At 39.8% G+C, this 16,417-nt stretch overlaps 1 protein-coding gene across 1 annotated transcript; it reads left to right on the top strand.

The window, feature by feature from the left end:
* Window positions 1–11,508: 11,508 nt before the first annotated feature.
* Window positions 11,509–13,399, top strand: gpr35b (G-protein coupled receptor 35 b; the record flags this gene model as incomplete). Its single annotated transcript, XM_044367511.1, has 1 exon — window positions 11,509–13,399. A coding segment is annotated over one exon (927 nt), but the record flags the coding sequence as incomplete, so codon positions are not given.
* Between the last annotated feature and the right edge of the window lie 3,018 nt (window positions 13,400–16,417).

Below are 16,417 nucleotides of genomic sequence, written 5' to 3'. Positions count from 1 at the left end.
GAAAGAAGAGGCAAGGAGGGAAAAAAGAGCTCTGAGCTGGAGAAGCTAAAGGATTTTGGAAGGTTGCCAGCAGCAGCATAACAGGATGAGGGAGCAGATGGGGGAGGCTGGCAGAAACAATACATAAATAAACGGATATTTACATCATAGATGGTCTGACAACAAGCAGACCTGGAGCATGCACATAAGATGATGAAGCAACCCCATGTCCGTTTTGCCTTCTCAAGTACAGACAAAACGTTACCAAAGCAACAGAGGCATTGAAAGTGGCATCCCTGCGGAGCCAGTGATGGACAGAAAGGATCTCTCTGCAGAGCAGCATTGTACTTTATGTTATCTTTCCAGTTCATACATGCCAGGATTATTTTAGGCTGTCTGAGATAAAACACACAGCAAAATAGCATCTTCACTTTTTACAACCTTCCTCTGATGGAGCAAATGCAACTCAGATAGAAGATAAGATGTAACTTGTTGCTGTTACCTTGTACAGACATGGTCAAGGCCACACAGACATCAGTTAATCAAATTTAAAGGCAGAGAACCCGATACAGTACATTTGTGTTTAGTGCACTGGAAAGCTGATTTTCATATTTTCCCACCCACCCATGAATCCGTGCTTGTCGCTGACTAGCAGGCAAGCAGGCATTTTGTTGTTGTGCAGAAGGTCTTGTTGTTGGGAATGGCATAAGGTTTCTCCTGACTCAGATCAAAGCCAGTGCAGCCTTGTGACTCCCCAGGGTTGAATTTAAAGGCCTCACTCACATCAAAGAATCTTTGTAGGAATGAGGGACCAACTGTAACTGATTGGCTGCACATGGTTTCAGTGGGGCCCCATGGCCAATCTCTCTGCTTTAGCAGCATCAGCTCCTCACATTCCAGTCTAACTTCTCACACGGCACACTGTAAACCGTTCGCATGCATGAATCTATTTTAGATAACCACTTCATGTTCTTTATTTCCTGATTTGTACTTTATTTCCACCCTCACAAAAACATGCAGGGACATGCTAACACACACACACACACATGCACATACACATGGACTCAGTTTGCGGAGATTATTTCAGGGTCCCGCCATCCACAGAGCTGTAATCCCTCACTCCCTCGTTCAGTTAATCTCCCTATTTTCTCCTCTCTGGAGGCACCAATAATCCCTCCCTCCCCCTCCCTGCAGCCATGGCTCTGTAATCTGGAGCTGTGAGCTTTGCTGCGTCACTAGGTCAGTGTGTCAGATAGAGTACAAACACCGTTACCTTCCTGTCATGATCCTCCACTCAACTCCACTTTACATTCTGTCCCATGTCCATCTTCCATATTTCTCATTCCCCTCTTGTTTTATCTCTTCAGCTCCTCTTACTACTCTACACTCTGGCACATCTGTTTCTTTTTTGCACTCAGTTTCTCCTTATCAGCTTCACTTTTCATACACTGTACAACTTTAGACTTTGATAGGCCGGCTGTGTAATATAGAAGGGGTATGAGTTCAATCATTGGTCATTAGGTACAGATTATCTCACTGGGAACATACTGTACACTCCCCCAGCACACATGCATCACGGGAGGAGCACAAACATTTATTTTGCAGTGCCCTTGGCCTGCCTTACACTCAATTACACAGCTGAAAATGAACTATTGTTATGTCACCAGCAGCAGTTCTTGAGCCATTTGTCAAACATATGAATGTCCAATATTATCAACACCTGCCTGCACTGAACACACACATTGAAGCAAAACCTGCATTTGGCCTTTAGAGGAAGAGATATTTGAGAGTTAAAACCTGACTAGTGCAAATCATTTTAATATCATACTATATTAATAAAAATCTTTTTCATATATTTTTTTAACCTGAGACCCCCACATGAAAAAACCTTAAAACTTATTTTCTCAATCAGCTCCTTACTTCGAGTGATGGGGTCCTTCATGAACTACACTGTTTTGGTTATTTTACATGAGAAATTTCTGTATTTCTTCTTTTCTCTGTGTTCTTCACCAGTTTGATGTGGGCGGGGCTCAGTTGGTTTTGCACTCATCAGAATTTATCAATATCAATTTCTTCTGGATTGCTAAATCCTTCCTAAATAATACCTAAAGGTTTTTAAAATATGTTTGAAACATATAATTAGCATAATTAGTCATACATATGTCATGTTGAATAGAAATATTTAAGATTTGAAAGTTTTCAGGGGCTTTAAGTTCAAGTTTGACTGAATAAACAGATCCATATTAACTGCATGGACTCTGACTGAGTGAAAATGTTTACAGACTATCCCAAATTAATTATAATGTGTCTGATATTACCTGTTAACTTTGCCTTACAAACACAATTACTGGCACTGACGCCTCACATTTTACTGTTAATGCACCTGAACATTTAGTGCCTTGTTGTGGTGAGAGTGCCAAACAGAGGAAGATTGTCTCTTCTCTATTTACCTGGTAAAAATTTATTAGCGTCATGTGACTCAAACCCTCTGATCAGAGGCCAACTTCCCTAAACCTCCACAACACATAGCCTAGCATCCGTCTTCTTAACAGGATCTGTCCTTCCTGAATTCAGACTGAAAGTCTTCATTTAAATGCTCTGACACGGTTGTTTGAGCATGTAAGAGACATGCAGACGCACACACACTGAGTTACACTTATGTTTTATTTGACCAATATGTCCAGACTTGTCTTGACAAACACAGTCAGCAGCATATCTCTCGCTCTGTCATTCACTGTCTGCCTTTCCCTTTCCCCACCCTTACACGTCTCTCTTCCTTTGTTCCTCACTAAGCAGGTTCAGCGTCCACACCCATAAACGCTTGAATAGAGGGAGGACTTAGTGGTGTTGACACATTCATAGTATTGAACCTAATTTAGGTAACATATTATCAAAACAAAAGATGCCCATGATCGATTAAAGTGTTTATCTGCTTATAATCGTGAGTGATAACCTCCCATTTTGAAATAAATGTTTGGAAAAACGGTGGTGCTTTTGTCTGTGTGTGTACATTAACACAGAAAATCTGACGCAAATACAAATGCGTGCCATGCAAAGATGTGGTAAGAGTAAAAAGAGGTTGCCACGGCAACTGGGTTGTGTTTATCTCCAGTGTGAATCAACGTGCTTTGCCATGTGAACCTGACCCACTTACACCCAACTGAGTGTGAATGCACACACATGCACACGCAGACATACGCGCCACATGCATATGAGATCACACATGTACATCAACAACACTGTGATCTCTCTATCTAAGTAAGACCCACAAGCACAGCGAGGAGGAAAACGTTTATTCTGGTATTCTGCACATTTTCCTCAACAGTGACTATTCTCACTTCCTCCTTACATCGTCTTGCTTCCTCCGTGTTTGGCCTGATGACCTACATCTGTTGTTGTTGCCTCTCTGTGCCATCCGCAGGGCACTACTCTACACCCATACACTCCTTATCTCGCTGCTCTTTTATCCTCCCATTTTCTTTTATCCTCCCATATACCCTCCGATCCGTCAGATCCCTTTCATTTTCTTCCAGGATCCGAGCTTGTATATTTGTTTAATCCTGTAACAGCCCCACATTATCTAATCAGGGAAGAATGATTCTTTTGTGATGATCAGTTCATGATTCATCAACTAAAACTCACAGAAAAATCACTCATCTTGTGTGCGTCTTTTGTTTTGTAGCTCTTGTCTGGTTTATGATCTGAAGAGCTTCATCATATTCACCACCCAGACTTTTGCTCTCAAAGACCACCTGTTCAACACACACAATACACAGTATACCCACATATCTCACCTCGGATAGTTGTTTATCAAGATAAACATTAGAAGATCAGTCATGGGTGAGATTTGGTAATTCAGTTTATATATAACCTCCCCAGAGATGACTCATGGCAGTGCAGGCAGCAGAAACAGAGACATCTAGTGTTGGGATTGTGATATAACATGCTGGGCTTATGTAATACCTGGAGTTTGCTCTTTAGTGTGCATATTTCATGATTTTCAGTCCCTATTATCAAAAGACTGCAAAAACACATGACAAGTCACAAGTTTTTTTTGACTGCAGATAAATGCAATCATTATTTTCTCTCATTTCTGACACACACGTACGCACACACACACACACACACACACATACACACACACACACACACTGGCAAACCACTGGAGTTTCCAGTGTATGTTCCCAATGCAAATTCACAGTATCAGTGACACACTTTCCGATGTCTGCACTTGGCTGCCCTTTCAAATATGCAAGTGCCTGATCACAGATTGACAACCCCCACAAACGTTATGCAGCGCCAGAGAATTATGTAATCCATCATCACAACAAGAAGTTGGACCAAATCATTGAAACTTTGGCTGATTAACGGATCCGTATGGCAGCTGATTCATCTAACTTGACTGGCATCCACAAAAGCGCAAGTCGTCTTTGTGCAGCTGATGCGTGTTTGCTGGATGCTGATCTGGAGGATGCATCACTGTCATCAGTGGAGTGGCAGACTGTGGTAGGTGTTGTGTTTTTCAGATTTAGGAGATAATAAGAGAGAAATAGAAGAACTATGCAGAAAGTCTGCATTGCGTCACAGCAGGGAGCAGAGGAAAAAGGAGAGAAAGGAAGGGGGGGGGGGTGGTGGAGGGGGGGGTATCAGGGGCACAGGGAGGGGAGAGAGGGGTGTGTCTTCACTGACCTAGTTAGAGCGATGGCACTCCCCCCCCCACACAGTCCCCCATCCACTCACCTGACGTGTAAAGGGCACTTTGAAACAGCACCAGACAGACACAAATGAATGCAGAGGGGCAGGAAAGCAAGGAAGCCAAGCAGCTAGAGAGACAGGCAGGGGGCAAACCAACAGACAGGCAGACGTGAGTCGAGAGAATTTAGATGGCCTAGCAAACAAATATATCCACAATGATATACCAGATCCGGGTAGATCTGGGAAATATCTCTGTGAAAACAGGATAAGCCTAAAGGGATTTAAAACAAATTAATGATAACAACAGACTGCATCCGAAATATTGAACCCGCTCATATCCTGTGCAATATTAGATTTCTGCCTTCGTTCGGGGAAAATAACATCTTTGAAGCATAAAGCAGCTTTTAATAAAATCAGAACATCAGCTAAGAAATGCAATAACTGCAGAAATACAAGCTGTAATTGCTAATAAACAGGATCTAATCTAACATTTCCTGTGCTTTTCAGGGCTTCTATTGTAGAAATCTGAATTTTCATTTTCACGGCCATTGCAGTGCAAGATGTGACACTAACCGGTAAATACACTGCATTAATTGCATGTATTTTACTTAATTAAGAAGCTGTTGCACCTCCAGAACCAGGCAACTTCCACACTAGTTGCTGATGCTCATACCCGGGTTGTACCTAACCTTTAGTCTCTAATAGGATGACAGTTTGCCCCTCTGGCTGCAGACTAATGGAGCAGCTTACTTCTTGCTTGAACGGGCACGCCAAAACTTTCCTGAGACCAAACTGTATCCACTAAAAATAGTTTTAACTGTGTAAAACAACAAGTAAAAAAGGCAAACTTCATACACCAAATCCTTCTGCTCTGTCATCTGTTTTTGTGTCATGTATTCTCAACTGTTCCGTTTAACTTGTCCAAGACTTTTTTCCAGATCAGGTTTTCAGATTTCCATTCCTTTTTTTTTTTGAAAAAGGAAAGGAATTTGAAGGCCCTCAGTTGTTCACTCTTGGTTTCTTTCCACCAATCTTTTCCTTCTCTTGCTAAATGAACTACCAGGCCTGCATTATGATGCCGATGTCCTCGTCTTCTGAAAACTGTGGCTGATATTATTCTTATCTCTGCACTTTGCTCAGTAGATCTGAGTGACTTCTTGAGTGAACGTTACTTGAAAACAATAGACTGGTGTAGTTGGAGTCCTGGAAACCCTTTGGACAGTAATTGATGCTTTATGTTATTGTAATTAGACACATTTGTTCTGGTTTTAACCATGATCAGTGATGTACCAAAGAAAAGCTGTAAACATTTAATGTATTTCTTTGTCCTGACCAAACCAGTCCTTCAATCTCTTTCAATCTGTTTATTCTCTCTCCAACAAAGCTGTCCCTCTGTCCCAAACATATAAGGCCATGGTACAGAGACAACCATTGTTAGCAATGTTGCCAGGAGCCAGAATCAGTAATACTATTTAAATGTTCTTTTCACTTTCACAACAACTTTAGTTTGTTTTTTTTCTCGCTTTTTCTTTTTTAACGATGACCTCATCTACCCGAGCTGAAGGCCCATGTTTTGCCTGTGTCTCCTTTGCCCCTCGTTGCCTGTAATTTAGTACTCAATTATGAGCACGGTGAATCCACACTTTATAAAAGATTATATTAGAGAACATGATTCATAAAAGCTGGTCAAGGTTAATGATTACAGTTGAAAATTACATCAAAAAAAAAAATTCATTATCATTTTTGTACTCTATTCAAACAGCAACTTGTTTTGCTCATGACTCATTTCAATGTTGGATGACAAAAACTCATTAACTGTGCAGTAGCCTATTTAACACTGACAAAATATTAGAATGGACTACAGCTGCAAGGATTAGTTGACTAATCAATTAGTCAAAAATCAGAAAAGGAATCACCAACTATTTTGATCATCGATTAATCATTTTGTGTCATTTTTGTAGAAAAAATGCCCAGATTCTCTGGTTCCAGCTTCCTAAATGTGAATATTTTCTGGTTTCTTTAGTCTTCTGTGACAGTAAACTGAATATCTTTAAGGAATGGACTGTTGGTCAGAACCAAACAAGACATTTTAGGTTGCAGGTTTAGGTTGGTCTTTGGGCTTTGGGAAACAGTGATTGACATTTTTCACCATTTTCTGACATTTTATAGGCCAAACAGTTAATTGATTAATTGAGAAAATAATTAACAGATTATTGATAATGAAAACAATCGTTAGCTGCCCTAGAATGGACTCATCCTGACATTGGCAACATCCACAATCAGTGTCCATGCTTTGTGTCATGAATCACCGTGGTGAATACACGCCCTCTGCCACAAACAAGTGATTCAGACACCAGAAGACAAACAAGCACATAGTTACTGTAGTTACTGTAAGCAAAAACAAAGCAAAACACACCAACATGCGCACACACACACACACACAGAGCATGTCAGTTAAACAAAAACACACACAGATTCTGTGCTGTGTGGCCCCGTTTCTAATTAAATGCCCATTAAACGGGCCATCATTGTGCAGCGTCTGGCTTGTGTGAGGAAGCCAGAGACCGGCCTGTGTCCAAGCTTCCCCCCCGTCTGTCTGATTGGATGGAAACCATTTGATGAGGACATGTTGACAAAATAACTCCCGAATGTGGAGCAGATGCAGATGAAGGTACCGAAAGGCCTGCAGATGTCTTGATGATGTTTCAGTTTCTTCCAATTATCTGTGGATTTATTGAATCCAGGAACATATTTAGAAAGGTTCTTTCATAAACAGAGGTTTAAGCCAGGGGCTTGTGGCTGTTTTATTTTGACTGTCAGTCACTGACGAGCTCAGGAGAAATTACTGGCTTAATTTGCTTGTCAATTGATGTATGAAAATGGAAAATAATATGTGAGACAGAGAGACAAATGGTCTGTCAATCGGGGCTGACACACTGACACACATTTTCCACACAATAACCCTTCAAGGTTGGTGGTCACATCTAATTTCTGGAATCATGTTGGTTTTGCTGAAATTTGTTGTCTCCTCTTTTCAGCCAACAGAACAAAACACCTACTCATTTCTCTTTACAATCCAGCTGTTGAAGAGTAGAGAGGTTGCGCTCTAAATTGCACCTCTTGTACAAGGACAAAATTTATTTTGTAATTTCCTTTTCCAGCCTGGCTTTGTCAGTCCAGCTCTTGACCTCCTGCTTTCACCTCCATCTCAGAGCTCCTCCTGAGCCGCGTTGCTGGAAATTGTCACTTTGGAAGGCAGATTTTTGTCTTATGACATGTACATACAACAGCACTAATCAAAAATGGCAAACAAGAAACAAGATGTGAGGAGATAAGTGTATAAAGATCATTTGCAAAGATGTTATACAGTGCTGCTTTAAAGTTTGTGAACCCTTTAGAATTTGCTCTATTTCTGCATAAATGTGACCTAAAACATGATAAGATGTCCATTCAAGTCCTGAAATTAGGTAAAGAGACATCAGTTAAAAAAATGAGACAAAAACCTGACACTTGTTTATTTATTTATTGAGGAAAATGATCCAATGTTACATATTTGTGCGTGGCAAAAGTATGTGAACCTCTAGGATTATCAATTTATTTGAAAGGGAAATTAGAGTCAGGTGTTTCAATCAGGATGACAATCAAGTGTGAGTCAGGGAGGCCTTGCCTTATTTAAAGAAGAGAAATCTGGGTCTTCACTATCAAAGTCTGAGTTTCACAACACAGGTTTGTGGAAGTGTGTCATGGCTCAAACAAAGGATATTTCTGAGGACCTTAGAAGAAGAGTTGTTGATGCTCGCCAAGCTGGAAAGGGTTACAAAACCATTTTTAAAGAGTTTGGACTCCAACAGTTGACTGTCAGGCAGATTGTGTACAAATTGAAGACATCCAACATCATTGTTTCCCTCCCCAGGAGTTGTCGAAAAACAAAAATCACACCAAGAGTAGGCGTGTAATAGTCCAGGAGGTCACAAGGTACCCCAGGGTAACATCTAGGAAACTAAAGGCCTCTCTTGCAGCGGCTACAGTCAATGTTCATGAGTCCACCATCAGGAGAACATTGAACATCAATGGTGTGCAGTGTTACACGGAGAAAAGCCACTTCTCTCCAAAAAGAACATTGCTTCTGGTTATGGTTCGCTAAAGATCACGTGGATAAACCAGAAGGCGTTTGGAAAAATGTTCTGTGGACAGATGACACCAAAATCAAACTTTTTGGCTTGAATGAGAAGCGTTATGTTTGGTGATGAGCAAACACTGCATTCCAGCATAAGAACCTTAACCCATCATGGTGAAGGTAGTATCATGGTTTGGGCTGCTTTGCTGCCTCTGGACCAGGACAGCTTGCAATCATTGATGGAGCAATGAGTTCTGAGTTGTACCAGCAAATTCTACAGGAAAATGTCATGGTATCCATCTGTGAACAGAAGCTCAACAAAAAAAGTGGGTCATGTAGTAAGACAACAACCCTAAACACACAAACACACATTCTTTGGTCGTTGTACCAAAGAATGGTCAGAACAGAAGAAAGATAATGTTTTGGAGTGGCTGAGTCAAAGTCCTGACCTTAATCCTATAGAAATGCTAGGGAAGGACCTGAAGTGGACAGTTCATGCAAAGAAACCCACCAACATCCCTGAGTTGAGACTGTTCTGTAAGGAGGATTGGGCTAAAATTTGTTTGGTTGAAGTTATTGCTGCAAAAGGGGGTCACACCAGTCACTGGAAGCAAGGGTACTTGCATACTTTTGCCTCACACAAATATGTGAGATTGGATAATTTTCCTCAATAAATAAATGTAAAAGTTTATTTTTTTGTCTCATTTGTTTAATTGGGTTCCCTTTATTTCGTTTTAGGACTTCTGATCTGATCTGATCATGTTTTAGGTCATATTTATGCAGAAATTCAAAAGGGTTCACAAACTGTCAAGCAGCACTGTATGCATGTTACTGTATTCATTATAACCCACTGCATCTGCTATTTTGCCAAGTAGGCTACTTTAAAACCACCAACACGTTCACAAACTTCTGCATTCATTTCTCATACATCTATATCTATAATTTTCCCACATGTAGAGGGGAAACAGATTGACATTTCTGTAAAACTGCAACTGTAGACTACAACCTCTGGCCTACGTGGCCTCATGTAGCCACAAATACCTAAATATTTGTTGAGAGGAACAGGAAAAGGTCACACAACCTCCATCTACATATTCTGGTGCAGCAGCTTTCAGATCACTTTGAAAAGGCTTATTCACACGGGTACAATGAGTTCGGTAAGTCTTGGTTTTCAATGGTTATCTTTTGAGTGGCAATACAAAGTTGATTTGAGTATTTCTGTGTTCCACTGATTTTAACTGCAGCATGCAGGGATGTGTTTTATCAAGACATGAGACTTGTTACACTTTGACTGTTTCTGTTTTCAGTGTTGTTTTTAACCAATATGTTACCAAATTACACCCTTGGGGACAATAAAGAAACTTTGAGATTGAGAGACTTGTATTGCGTAATTGGAAATATTGAGTTGAAAAGGGAGTTTCCTGGTATAGACATTAACACAAGACACTAAAGTATCAGTCATCCAGCTCTTTAGCTCTTAATAAATAACTTTTGTTTCAATAAACGGAAGCAATTATCTTGTATGAGTAGGCACTAAGTTCTGCTATGATAACATTCTGATGAAGTATCGTATTGCATGTGGTAATAAATTCACAGAACTACAGTGAACCTTTGAACCTGACATATGAATTAAAGGATGGGTTCACAGTTTGTCAAGTCTGTCTTCAAACAACGCTCACATGCCCATATGTAGATTGAAACAGTTTTTGGTTGCTGTAATTATTACTCTTGTCCATACTGACTGTGAATAGACAACCCCCCTCCCCTTGTTCCCCATCTCTTATATTGGAATCACATTAAAGGTGTAATATGTTCACAATTTTTCAAGTCTGTTCTAAAACAATAATCAGGTGCTAAAATGAACCTTGACCCATGTTTTTCTCGCTGTAGTCCTGTTTATACTAGGCATTAAGAGATCCCTTCAAAATATACTTTCAATGTAAGTGATGGGGATAAAATCCACAGTCCTCCTTCCATGCAAAAATGCATTTTAGAAGTTTATTTGAGGATAATATGATTCATCCAAATGATTTAAATCAGTCAATATCTTTCAAAGTTACTGTCTTTTTAGTGCCAAATTCCTTCGTTTTGTTACTATTCTTCCACTGCAGCTGAACAGGAAAACACTGTCCTTCGAGAGAGGAACATTTTTACTAAAGACTAAAGTTAACTGTGGAAGACATCCACTTTAGTTGGCTAACTCAGACGGCTGAAGCTTCATATTATCTTCAGATAAACTTTTAAATACATTTTTGCTCAAAATGAGGTTGTGGATTTTGTCCCCCATCATTTACACTGTAAGTGCATTTGAAGGGGATCTTCTAATGGTCAGTATGAACAGGAGGAGTGATTACAGCGAGCAAAACCTGATTCAATGTTCATATGGGCCCCTGACTATTGTTTTAAGATAGACAGATTGGAAAATTGTGAACCTATCCTTTAGGGAGGGATTTGTTCACAGCTAGACCACACAGTAGGAATGATTACGGCAAGTAACAGTTTCAATCTACATAAAGGAATGTGAGAATCATTTTAAGACAGACCTGAAAAATGTGAACCTATTGTTTAATCTAATTGAGATCCTTAGCTTTATTGAATAATTGTTAACCTGGAACCTGTCTGTTTTTTGGACTTTTTAGTAGAGTTATATATCAGTATTTAGACCTTTCCCCTTACTAACATACTAATCATTTTTTATTCTGACATATATCCACTTTTTACAGCCAGCAAGGTGCAACATCACCACCAACTATACTTGTGTAGTGAACACCCTTGAGGGCGTGGCTTACAGTTCTGTGTTTCTCGTGGGTTTCCTTGTCAATGCTGCTGCTCTTCGTGCCTTCATTGCCAAACGGGCCTCCTGGACAGACAACCACATCTACATGTTGAACCTCAATATAGCTGATTTTACCCTCATCCTCTTCCTTCCCTTTAGGATCTATGATTCTTTCTACTGCCTGGAGATAAGTGGATTGTGTTCTTTCCTCATGTTTATTCATTTCATCAACATGTATGCCAGCATCCTGACCACGACAGCCATCAGTGTCCAGCGCTACCTGATTGTAAGGTTCCCACTGCAGGCCAGATCGTGGAGGAGGAAGAAACAGATAGCTTTTGTTGTGTGTTTGCTCATTTGGGGACTTCTGGTGATAACATATTTTTCATTACCAGACACGATCACCTTTGACAAACTCTGGACGTGCTATGAAAGATGTAAAAACAAGCCACTTGAGAAATCATTTCTTGTCGTTCTTTTATTGCTGGGCTTCTTCGGTCCACTGGTGACCATTGTGTTCTGTTCCAGTCAGATCATCTGTATTCTGTTAAAGGTGGATGAAAAGTTAGCAGAAACGAAAAGCATCGTTGCCATAGTAACAGCAAACATGATTGTGTTCATTGTCTGCTTCACACCCATCCATGTTGCCTTTCTTGTGAACTACTTTAACAACCCGCCTGTAAACTGGATGAAAGGACCTCTAACAGATATACCTGAACACGTATATTTACTTGCATCTGAATGGATTGCTACCACAAACTGCTGTTTTGATTCCATCAGCTATTGTTTTTTATTGAAACAGTTTTATTCACAAATCAGTTGCAGGAGTAGAGGAATTACCCCTGTCACGCTAGAGAGCTATTTGTAGACTCAAAATAAAAATGATTGATATTTTTAAAGGAGCACTCCATCAATTTTTGGACATGCATTTAGTTTATTCGTCAGTTTACTGTGTGTCTGCAGTCAGCTTCCCAAAGTTTGAAGTTTGAAAATGTTACACAGACGAGGTGTCCGGTTTGAAACAAGAAGGCATTCAGGAGAAATGGAAATTGCTGATGAAAGATGCTGTTGTGTTGTATTATGGGACATTTAGGATCCAGCATTTTGGAGACTGAAACATTCTAGGGACTAAAAGTCAGAATATCTGCTACTTTGATTTTTCTTTTTTCTGTGTCTCTTGTGGGTCCCCCAACTTTATGGTGGTACAATAAAAAAATGCTGGAGTGCCCCTTTAAATTAGAAGCATACTATAAGTAGGTAGCTTACTGATTGCTGATTTTTACTTTTTTATAAAACTCTTTTTTTATGATGCTTATGAAATGCAGGCTATGTATAATGATAATGTAAAAATGAACTTTTCAGCTCCCAAATTGCTTGTCTGTATTGTTAATTTGTTGATATAGGTATTGTGTTTATTTTGAAAGTATTATTATTATTATGTCTTGTTATGGGCTGACATTGTTAATCAGTGTCAGAACAGAACTTAACTTTATTACTTACATCTGCCTTGTGGAAGTCATCAAGTTGCTCTGTAAAAGTCTTAATCTGTTTTAAAGATGTTTTGCCTATGTACATGAATACACACGTACGTGCTTGTGTGTGTATTTTGAGATATAAATACCTGTTATCTAACGCACTCAACCTTTCGTTGACCTTATTGCTGTCTGTGTGATGTTCAAAGCATTATATCAAAGCAGAGACAGAACAAATGGTATTCTCATCTCTGCACCAGATCCCTCAACAAAAAACAACAGTCTGTGTCTAGCTCAGGGCTGCAAAGACAGACGATGTCCAGTCAATTCACAGGCACCCATGGGAGTTCATGGCTTGTAAATGCTGCATAAAGGCTAGATGAATGAAGGCCAGTGTCCAGCTCCCTCTTGTGGTGTGGAAAGTAACAGCTTGAAAGAATTTCTGCTTCCTCTTTCCTCTGCTAATATAATGACAAATAAGTCTCATTTAAGGAAAATAAACTGAACTAATGATATACTCATAACTGGGATTGCTGTGAAGCAATAGAGTTGCACTTGTAAATATGTGTATTTATGTGTGTATGAGTGGGCATATGCATAATGATGTGCATTTATTTCAATGAGTGCATTCAGTAGCACACGACAACATTAGCAGTCAATTATATAATGCCATTTAATAGCAGTACTCCAAAGATCGATGGTTATTATAACAGCAGTATCTTAGCAACTGCAAAAACTGAGCAGGCATCAGTCAAATGAGAAGGCTCAGTTGTGGCTGAGATCAGGCCTGCAACTTCTACTCTAACAGGAAACCGCTGAACTCAGCATTCAGCCAAAGTCACGTAAATACTGTACATACATCTTATTCACAGCATCGTCACCGAACAAAAGGAAAAAAAAAAACCTCACACTTCAAACACAGTCCTGTCTCAGGAGAGCATGAATGATCCCCCCCTCCAAAAAAAAAAAAAAAAAAAAAAAAAAATCAAACTGATACACTATACCTTCAGGATGATTATTTACACTATTCACAAATGGTACAGCTCCTTTTCAAAATGCAAAAATAAAATAAAAATTCTTGTGCTTTTCCTTATTACTGCACAGTATAATGACCACAAACAAAAAGAATGAGTACATTCGTTCACTCAGGATGCTGACAAGTATTTTCAAGATCCTCCAGTATGGCAGTTGGTTGGTAATGACAGGCGGACAGACAGACAATCACTAGGCTTTAAAACAAGATGCAAAGTCAGATATGACACAAAATGAGATACACAGTGTTCCCTCACAGCATTTCAGTCCAATTGAAGGTTTGCTTATGAACTACTTATAAATCATTATTATTACATATCAACTACTCTGGAATAAACACAGTTCATGTCATGGTGTCATGTGAATACATTACAGTATAATCATAAAGAACATGACAAAGTGTCTGTATTCATTCTTATATATTTACAGCATATGGCATGATGTGTCACAGTAGTTGATAAGCAGACCCTCAAACACTGCTGGTAAAGTCAGTAGAATCTGTACAGAAGGAGGGAGCTGATAAAATGATTTCAACAGTATAAGCCGACATCTAAACGCGAAAATAGGACATTCAGCATGTAAGGTCAAAGGCATACATATCACAAGTATACTGCAATAAGTGATACTGAGTTCGTCAACACCACAGTACATGAGATAGGTGGACTGCTGACTGAAATGGTCTTTATGGCACTTTAAAACAAGTTTCTTTCAGTTTTTTTTGCTTCAGTAATCAGGCATTGGTAAAACATTCACAAGTAGATTTTGGCACACAGATGTAAAAAAAAAAAAGACACTGGCATACTTGGTACTTGTGTCTTGGTCATTTCAATCTTGGAGCAGGTTGATATGAAACATATGTGAAAACAGATTTTCATACATTAATAGTTATAATGACATGATATATGTTTTTTTTGTTTGTTTGCAAGCTGATGCCGGTCATTTTTTTGGAGATTTATCTAAATTAAAGTTTACTATGTACAGATAAACCATATATTGCTGCTCACTACAGGGTCAGCACAAACCAGCATTCATTTGTCGACTACTGACTGAGACTGAGAGAGAAAATCAAGTCATCTGGTCAGTTATAACAAACCGTACTCTTATTAATTTCCGCAGGTGTCATTGACACACCTCATTTCATCAAGTTTTACTTGCTTTTTGCGTCTGTCTTCTTTATCTTGTCTCTTTTTATGACTTCCATCTCGCTAACACACTCGAGCCATGTTGTGTTGATCTAAATGCCGACCATTTCATGGCACTAGACACTTTGATGGGCTGAATATATTGTACCATTTGCCTGCTGGGAACATTTCCATTACCCCTATTGGCTTCGAGTTAAGCCAGAGGTTTCAATCATCACCACTGTAACTGTCACTTTGTTCTGTATCACGTCTGTGGGACCTTGACCCACTGTGGGCTTAAGGGGAATTTTACTCAATAAAACCGGACTGTGTTCTATAATGCAGCATTAATGAACGTGTCTGTGCATGTGGAAAAAGGTAACAGTGAAGGACAAGGTGTTCATATATTGCAGTGCATGTACTTAATATTCCCTAAAGCACCTCTCTTTCTTTCTGTCTTCCTGTCCTGCTCTGATTTTTCTGTCAGTCCAGTGTTCTGGTGCAATCTCTCCAGATGTCCTTGTGGAATTATTGGTCATTAAAGAGTACATGGAGTGGAAGGGATGAAGCGATGGAGGCACAGGAGTAGAAGCGATGGACGGCTGAGATGCCGGCAACGTCACTGCAGAGAGCATGCAGCTTGGGAGAAATAGTGCTGACATTTCAGTCCTGCACTCTGCTCTCCAAAGATGTGAGTTATGGTCCCATATCCCTATGAGACAGGTTAGAGGCATTTGGCACGCACGTCGTGCTTCCCATTCAGGGGGAATACTAAATACCCATTGTCACCTGTACAATTACATGTATGCGTCTACTGTGTGTGTGCAGCAAGGAGGAAGAGAGAGAAAAAGAAACAGAGAAGGATTTGGTGTCACCTCCTCCATTAGATTTCTCTTTACAGTCAGAATGACTTTAGTTTTTGTTTGATGGGTCACCTGCAGCTTCAGATATTCAAGAAGGTCTCCATTTATGATGTTAAGAATTTGCAGTTTCCCTTCAAGTACCTAGTTGGCAATCAGACCAACAGGTAATATAGTGGAAAACAGATGAGTGGCAGTCTTGTTAATGTTATCCATGAGGGAAAAAAGCATCCCGCTCCTATAGTAGTGTTTGACTGGCTCTGCAGCCTCAGTTAATCTGCACAGGGAAGGCAGCCTCTAAGTGCCATGTCCATCTTTGTCTCTGTCCACATCCTCTCTGCTCCCCCGTTCTGCTTCCTCTCTTT

This window comes from Thunnus albacares, chromosome 12 (genome assembly GCF_914725855.1).
Source record: "Thunnus albacares chromosome 12, fThuAlb1.1, whole genome shotgun sequence".
In the NCBI taxonomy this organism is placed as follows: Eukaryota; Metazoa; Chordata; class Actinopteri; order Scombriformes; family Scombridae; genus Thunnus; species Thunnus albacares.
The sequence above is the reverse complement of the archived record's forward strand: the minus strand, read 5'-3'. Positions and strand labels throughout refer to the sequence as shown.